Source organism: Trichoplax adhaerens, genomic scaffold (genome assembly GCF_000150275.1).
Source record: "Trichoplax adhaerens TRIADscaffold_1 genomic scaffold, whole genome shotgun sequence".
NCBI lineage: Eukaryota > Metazoa > Placozoa > Uniplacotomia > Trichoplacea > Trichoplacidae > Trichoplax > Trichoplax adhaerens.
Window position 1 is genome coordinate 9,539,384 of NW_002060943.1, and position 9,340 is coordinate 9,548,723.

The 9,340-nt window shown below is 33.2% G+C and overlaps 1 protein-coding gene across 1 annotated transcript; it reads left to right on the plus strand.

Annotated features, from left to right (window-relative positions):
* Positions 1-1,624: 1,624 nt before the first annotated feature.
* Positions 1,625-5,289, plus strand: TRIADDRAFT_52391 (uncharacterized protein; the record flags this gene model as incomplete). Its single annotated transcript, XM_002108143.1, has 14 exons — positions 1,625-1,834; positions 1,912-2,092; positions 2,216-2,316; positions 2,829-2,882; positions 2,963-3,052; positions 3,117-3,197; positions 3,287-3,373; positions 3,453-3,559; positions 3,635-3,754; positions 3,838-3,934; positions 4,024-4,137; positions 4,210-4,278; positions 4,361-4,493; positions 4,634-5,289. The coding sequence occupies 14 exons, from the start codon at positions 1,625-1,627 to the stop codon at positions 5,287-5,289; spliced, it is 2,100 nt and encodes a 699-aa protein (XP_002108179.1).
* Between the last annotated feature and the right edge of the window lie 4,051 nt (positions 5,290-9,340).

Genomic DNA, 9,340 nt, shown 5'->3' on the forward strand with positions numbered 1-9,340 from the left:
AGTATGGTTCTTATTACAGTTTGGTAAACCATGTGCTATGTACAAAGTTATACATTGCTGTTCGAGAGCGATAAAGATTTACCTTTATACATCTTGCGTAAATGTGATCACCCTAAGCATGGAATAATAAAACGTGTAAATTGTCCTATTGCACTTCGGTAACAACGAAATAATCGGATTACATGTTGGTAGTAATAAGCAACTCACTAACTCAGGTACTGGCAAATACTGTACGATCCATTTATTTAGTCTCTAAAACAGTAGTATTTTTTTTAATTTAACTCATAAGTAATAGGTTACAGGTAGCTCACTTATCTACAAGTCTGAAGGGTTGATCATTTCAGCTATATCGAATTCGTAACTAACAGTACTGTATACAGCTACACCTGTTATAATATCATATCACGACCTGTACGAAAGCAAGTGTACTATTACAACAATATTGTACAATACCATGGACTACTAGAAAATACCTAGTAGTCCATGACTATACTAACGGTGAGTTAATAGCATGACATTTACGCAAGAAAATTTAGTTCCGAAGCTAAGCGATTCTTAAACGTGTGTAAATGATAATGATACTTGTTTCGCTTGTTACTGTGTATCACTATGGTATAGTATAGTAGATTATTTGTAGATCGGAGTCTTGCAGGATATCTCTCGCTCCATTAGTTCATGGTATAGTGCAGTATATTTGATTGCTGAATCAACAGTAAGGCAGAAATCTACAATGACGACGATTTTTCACTGATTGACTCAGTGCACTGTGTACAAGGATAAAGAGGAAATTATCATAAAGATAGGGAAGATTTGCAGTCTGATACTTGCAAGTCAGAGACTAATGAGAGTCAAGAACATGGAGAGCGACTATAATCCTGAAGACAAACGTATTACTACATACTGTATAATGTCCAGCTCAGTGTACCTAAATAAGCTAAATATATTATAGTATGAGGATAAACAATGTGAATACTGGAGTAAATAGGCCATTTTAACATTATACAGAGTTTCGATTAATTAAAGTAGTACCACTTAGCGGAACAATCATTACTACAGTAACTGTAGTATCCATAGAGTTCAGAAAAACCTCTATGGTAATATCGGAGACTCTGAGTCATGACAAATGTATACCCAAAACCAAACAACAAGAGCTTAATACCAATCCATGAAATCTTAAAAATCAACCAAGCAGCTAATTTAGAGGTCAATCTATGCTGCAAACATGCGATGCAATTGAAATGACGGGTAAAATAATTAATATCTAATTATAATCAGCCACGCCATTTTTAGTGAAGGATCATTTCCCGAAAGCAGCGTACAGTTAAGTACAGTATACAGTACTGTACAGTACAGTACAGTACAGTAAGTGAAGTCTTGGACTACTGTACTGTAGCAATAGTAATGTACTGTAGATACAGAGATGTTGTACTGTACGGTTGTCAAGCAGGAATGGTTGCTAAGCAGAAATGCATAGTAACAGCATGGTAACAGCCGCAATTATACCATCGCAACATACATAGTGGATATGTTCTACACGGCATATAATTAATTAGTAAAAATAATAATAATAATAATTTTAAATTCTTGTTGCTTATTCAACGGCAATCTACGGGGAAGTATCAAAATGTCTGCGAAGTTACGCGTACTCCTACCTTCATCCACACAGAACTTAGACTTAAAAACACCTGGATCTGTGTTTATAGCTCATGAGGAAGATAGTGCAAGTGAAACTAACATCTTACAATTAGAAACATTTACTTATCAGAAAGAAGCCAGTGAGCACGATGTCCAAAAAAGCGATAGTGATGATGACGATTCTACTCTTAATGAAGAGGTTGATCTTAAAATTATAATTTAAAACACTACTATAATTTCTGTAAAATAAGTTATAACCTTACCCTTCCTTACCAGAATGCTGCAATAAGCGTCGAAATGATAGCTGAAGCTCTATCAAACTATGGTCGGTCCCCGGATGGACTACAACGTGTTTTTCTAGATGTTGAGCTGATTGGTAGAAATCTCATCGATATAACAGATATTGCCAAGTTCAATTACCTTCAGAAAGCAACACTATCATATAACAAAATCACTGGTAAAATGCCTGTTCAGTATTGAAAATTTTAATTCAAAAAAGAACCTTACTTCTGTCGGTCGAATGGCCACAACATTAAGGTCAACTGATTTGATTACTTTCTTATAATTACCAATAACATAGATTTAACTTCGCTGAGTTACTTGCCTCACCTCGTCTATGTGGATGTGTCGCATAATGAATTAACGAAATTACTTGACTTCAAACCTCCAACGAATCTTAAAGTTAGGCAGTGATATTGATTTCTTAATAAGTGAGACGTATCACTTATTACTTGTAATTTTATGTCTTGAGTGTTGTCGCTGTACTCTGAATCTAGCTTAATAACTTACAATAAATAACATTTATCTTTTAGTATGCCAATTTCTCACACAATAAACTCAAGGAGTTAGGAGATCTATCCGAATTTAATACGTTAGCTACCCTGAACCTAGATTGTATCCTAATCTAAAACTAAATACTAGCTTTAACTTAAGCAAAGCCTTCCTACTATTTACGTTCCTTTACTGCCTAAATGCAAAGATAATCAAATATCAGAAATCCAAGGTTTGGAGAAAGCACATCGTTTAATGGAATTAAGGATAGCTCACAATAACATCACAAAGATCCAGAATTTGGACAACTTGCATATAAGAATTCTCGATTTAGTAAGCCCGGTGTTTGTCTTATAACTTTAACACTATTTATATGTAGCCTTTTATTTCCCACTTACTTTGCCTGCATTTGAATTTGATAGGGAAATAATAAGATTAAGAAGATTGAAAATATCGAGACTTTAAAGTGGTTACAGGTGAAATTAGGCGCATATTGAATAAAATATTGTAAAATTAAAATAACTATCGTTTCTCAATTTCAGTCTGTATTATATAGCATTTTTATCTAGCGAATAATTTTGTTCGGAGCCTTAAAGGACTGCAAAATCACGAAATGCTTGAAACTATCGATCTTGAAGATAATCAGGTAACAAAATGTTCATTTTTACATATACTGTTAACTATTTGAAACCGTGTACTATTCCCTCTAGATTATCGATTACACAGAAATAAAGTATTTAAAAGATCTGGATTCTCTACGTGAATTGAACCTTAAAGGGAATCCTGTCCAGGTTAGACTATACTAAACAGTTTTTAGTCCATATCTAGCTAGGTAGTAGCTAACATCTTTAATAATCATAATGCTACTCGATTCTATTAGTCTTTACCGGATTATCGTCTGTCGATGTTATACCGAATTCCATGGCTAATTTCACTAGATCATAAGAAAGCGCTTGAGACTGAAAAGGTAGTTGAAATATTAAATGGAATTTTGAAAAAAGTGCTAAAAACCGTAAATTCACTTATGCTTATTTCATGCCTAACAGGTTGCTGCAAAAAATATTTTTGCGCCAAAAACTGAAAGTGTAGCCTGTTTAAATTTTGTTAACCATCACATGCATTCATTTGCCCAATCGAGAAAGTTGTATGATAGGTAATAAAATAATATTTAATGAATGTGGTAACTCTTCGATAGCTGGTCATACTAATTTATTCAATTTATAAATAGCACCGAATCGCAACTGCATAAATCGTATCCTATAATTGTGTTTGTGGGACCAAGTGGCTCGGAAAAGAAAAATCTAATGTTCAAATTAATTGATGAATTTCCATCAAACATCGGTTACTGGTAAAGAGCCACATTACTGAAAATAGCCTAGCTGAAGATCAAATTTACTGATTTTCTACCCATATCCTATTTTTTTCTATTAGCCAACCGCTAACTACTAGAGCTGCAAGTACGAAGGAAAAAGACTTAAAACACTACCTATTTGTTAGCGAAGATAAATTTGAAATGCAGATTAAATTGGTAACTCCAGTACTAGATTCAAATCATTCTAATGATTTGTCGTTGGATTGATTTCTCTATAAAATTTAAATTTATTTTATAATTGATAGGGTCGATTTCTACAGACATGTGAGATATTTGGACAGAAATATGGTATAACAAGGAACTCAATTGAAAAAATTGCTAGAAGGAAGTTAATTTGCTTAATTCATACAAATTTACAGGTATTAACTGAAGTCACTTGATTATATTTATATAAACGAAATGTTAGACTTTCCTTATCTCGCACTATATAGGGTGCATTAACACTCCGTTGCAGCCACTTTAAACCACGTTTTTTGTTGTTGATCCCGTTTTCTCACAAGGTAATTGGTAAATTTTCGGTATTTTATATGGTATAATGTCGATATTATGACATTATTAAATAAGAATATTTAATTTGTTAAGAAACACGAAAATAGACTAAGAAAGACAGCTAGATTTTCAGACGGACAAATTACTCAGATTCTTGCGTCGCGTGAGGAGTATATTAACTTTAATACCGAAACACCAGGCTTTTTCGATTGCGTAATTAATACCGGTATGCATTAATACACTACTATATGTACGCAGGCATAATATTCTCTCGCAGTAAATATTCGTACATTTCTTTGTATTATGAAATGGATATTTAGCAAACAGTGGGATATAATTTAATGTCTATTCGCATTTGAATTTTAGATGATGATTGTAATACAATGGCGTATAAACCATTGCGCTCTATAGCTAAAAAAATGATCGGGACTAAGAATAATTCACCGATAGCACACTCAAGGATAAGTCGGCACGATGTCACAACTAATGGGGTTTCAACACATTACTTCAGCCATAGAACAATTTCAGAATCTACGGGAACGAATTCGACGCCAATCTCATATTTTGAACCTACTAAATTTCATTTTGAGGACACACAGGATGGTCAGGCGATAGAAGAGCAAGAAGCTCCTAGACCGGGAACGAGAGGAGATTATAGCATAGCTTATGAAAAAATGAAGCAAATGGGCTTTAAGCCTCAATCGGCTCCATTACAACTAGAAAGCGATGATTCATCGGTATACTCAGAATATAGCCATAAAAGACCAATGTCAGCACCAGAGACTGTATCTGATGTTGAAATTAATGGATCCAAACATATAGCAGATAATACAAAATCCATTAGCAGCCTCACTGATAATGGAAAGCATCAAGCTCAGTTCAAGCTATATCAATCAGAACCAAAGGATAACAAAAGGAACTCCGTCATTGAGCAATTTAATGATGAAATGAAAGTTTGGGCTGAAGTCATGGTAGATCATGAGGTCGATAACGTTTCAACAAACAAAGAGATCGTCTTATGAGTGAATTCTTGAAAATCTTTACATATTTTTAATCGGGTTCAAGGATTTAGAAGAAAATCCGATAAGAAAATGATAAATTTCTGAATCAGATTCGATCTGAACTAGCAAAGCTCAATGCAGAATTGCTGAAGGTCGCAATACGCTGTTACATTAATGTATTTTCTGAATAATTAACACTGTGTACACATGTGTTCGTTAAGAGAATGATTCACTGTATATTTACGTATAACGTAGTACGCTATGTTTTAGCTTATTGCTATTTCATTATTGTATAATATCAAAACAAGTCGGATACACAATGATCGCTATGCTGTAGTTGATAACTTTTTGGTTACTTTGTTTATTCCAGGTATACCTACCATATTAGATGATATACTAGAAACGTTTTATAAGTATGAATATACAGTAGGAAGCAACGTAATATAATAATCTTGTAGCAGTTGATAGCTTGACTAAAAATGTTCTGTTTGCTAGCTGTAAAACCAACTACAGCATTTATCATGATTAATCTTACGAAATGTATATATCACTGTATAAAATTAAACCATTACGTATATACAGTAATTTCCTAGCATTTCAGTCAGTAGACCGTTAGAACTGAACAACGGTAACCCTAACCGAATAGCATATATTACAATGATAATAGCTTCAAAGATACACTACTGGAAATACGTTTGATTTACCTAATAAAGTTCAACTCAGATACCCTCAAAGAATTAAATCTATCTCTTATTTTAAGAAAACCCAAACCTTGGGTAAAAGATGCAAATTTGCGTGCGCCATTAAGAACATACAATGTAAAGCGTCTATTCCATAAAGGCGAAGTTATTCACTTGAGTGTAGGTGATGTCAGATAAATGTAGTTAGGAATATAACATAGTACTCCTACGATAGATATCGCAATGCCAATCAGCATAGGAGACCAAAAGAGGTAATCAGAGAGAATAATGCCTATAACGATTACGGTAATAAACTTGAAAGTGGAAAGCAAAATATATCTATTGATACCAAGTTAAGGCTATAACTTCTATTTAAGCCTATTGATATGACAGGTATCTAACTTACGGCAAAGCCAATATTTATAAGATAGTTATAACAGGCCTTCATTGCACTGCTTTCGTATGACACATATAAAATATATTTATTACTCGAAAGTAGCTATTTGGATGGATACGAAATCGGTTTCATCCGAGCGGTAATAATGTAGCTTGAGAAGTTAATTCCAAACGCGCAAAAACCGGATAGTAATACCTAGGAATAATGGGATAACGATGTAAGTCTGCAGCGGCTATAGAGCACGTATTATGTTTGTCGCTGACAATGAGTACAGATAATAGATAAATAAATAACATAGCCAGCAATATGCTCTGGATATTGTAATTCAGGATACTATTAAATATTTCATTTAGTATCTGTTATTCAACATCATAAACGCAGATATTTCAATTCTTAAGTATAATTGAAACGAAATCATACGCGATACTTACGAGCAAAATGGATTGCCAAGATACTATTACACGAGATTGTCTTGTTAATTCAGAAAAGAGGATTAATGGACATAAAACCAGCAGGGAAACAATAGCCTATACGTACACAGTTGATAAAATAAATCGAAATTATGTCTTAAAGGATATGACCGAAACGACTATTTAGTTTCAGTATAAACTTTGCTTGTTGAATGCGGCGTTGCTAAAATTTTGGCGTAAGAAAATTTATCCGCTGGTACATTACAGTACTGTACGAGAATATTAGTCAGAATAGTCAGAGGTATAGAATGCTAAAAACTATTTAAAAAATTAAGAACGTGAATAAATTGACCGACCTCATAATGCAATAGCTGCAAAGAATTAACGCACATCCGATGCTTATACGAGATCACTTTCTGCCAATTTTGATTGCCGGTTAAAATAGAAATAAATAAAAAAATATCGTAAGAGACCCTGATTTTTTGGATGACTTGAGAAGGAGGCACAAATTTTGTTTACAAGTTATATTAGACTTAATTACTTTACTACCTTTTAATAAATACAATATTCTATCACTCTGCGAAGGTATACACTTACATGCGTACAGTATACACGAAGTAAAAATCATAGACGTTACAGTATTAGATCCTAATGGTAAACATTGTACTGCATACGTATATGTGAAAAGAGTCAAACGTATTTTCTGCAGTATTATACACGAAAGTTCCCTGATAAAATCGCGTATACCTTCGTTTGCAGATCTATACTAAGTAATCAGGTCTACTAAGTATACGTACAGTAGCAAGACCTAACGTACACTACTTGAGAATGATATAATTTGCAGGGTAACAACTTTAATAAAGTCTTAATTTTTACGTATTTATACTTTATAGAGAGATATCTAGCAGCAGTAATGACAGTATCAAACATGTTCAAGAATCTTCATTGCAGAATACAGTATACGAGTATTAAATAGTACTACTGTAATTTGCAAGTGAATATCTATAAATGTAAGTTTCAAATTAAAATAGGCACTTCTGAACGATGAATAAACTAACTTACAATACGGTAGCCAGCTGCCAGCATGGAACCAATAATGCATGTTACATAACCCACTGTAGATATTCGAACATTAAATCTCGCATAAATAATGAATCCCGATGTAGTTAATACCTATTAGTTGTTATAAATCGTCAAAGGCATATCGCTTATATTGTAATGGTACAGAATAGTATTAGAACAGTGTGGTGCAGCATTGTTTTCTAGCAGAATCTATCTAAACAGGAGTATACTATATTACGTAATCATACTCAATAAAAAATCGATATATCAGCTACTTTATTTAGTGTTATACGTTAATTACACTTCTTCTAAGTTCGTTACTTAAAAAAACGTTTCTATTCAGAACTTACATGGCCAAGAATCAATGACCTTGTCCAAAACTTATCACGATAGAAATCTTCAATTGCGAAGATAATTAGGTTAGCCAAAGTCTTAGCTAACTGATAAGTTACAAGGCTATTGCAATAAATAGATAAGTTGTTGAAGAGAACATAAGCACCAAATAGCATTGATAAAGGTAAATGCTGGATAAATTCGATCCTCTTTACTACATAAACATTTTTTGCGCGACATAGTTGTAGTAATAGAACAATAACCAAAAGATGAATTGCAGTTAGTGTTATAGGATGGAAATCGAAAATAGTAAATAAGAGTTTGTTAATCACAACAACGCCAACTGATGCCAGATAGTTAACACATAAGAGGCCAGTCGAAATTTTGTTTTCAATTTGATGCCGTATACTACAACTGTTCATTACGCTATATCGAGGCTATAACATCCAAACCTCGATGAAGTAAATTTACAACTGTAATGATGTACATATATATATACTATGATACTCGTATATCAACTTGAAGGCATCATGATACAATATACTATATTGTACAGTATGTTACAAGGTCAGAAAGACGAATTGAATGACTAATTATAGTTATAGTTATATAATTGTTGGTCCCTATATTGTAGTGAGTACAGTACAGGACTATAAATAGTGATAGTACTTTAGTACTACACGGTAGGTAATTAATTAAGACGGTCAATCGTACTACAGTACCGTATGTTTGTAACAAGTGCTACGGTACTGAATAGCTTGGGGACATCCGAATATATACAGTATGTAGTATATCACTTTTGTCTGCCTCCAGGGCTCAATCATTCACGAAGTATCTTAACAATATTGTAACATAGTAATACCAATATTGCGCACTGTTATTGCTATATACTATATATATATATTATATATTCTATTCTAACAGTATATGTAAATTTAATGATAATTTAACCTTTACCGTAGGCTATAATTTTATTTTATGCCTGCTCATTCAAGCGGAGAGTTTACCAGTAAGCAACAAATTACTATCGGTAAACCGGACGTTATAGGCAGTGTTAACAATTGCAACTTGTAGACTATATATTATTGTTCTCGCTCATGGCTAGAATTAAATTACAGTAAAATATATTTGATTTGCTATTACAAGATCAGCACCAGTTTTCCGTATCAATACAAACTTAAATAATTCGA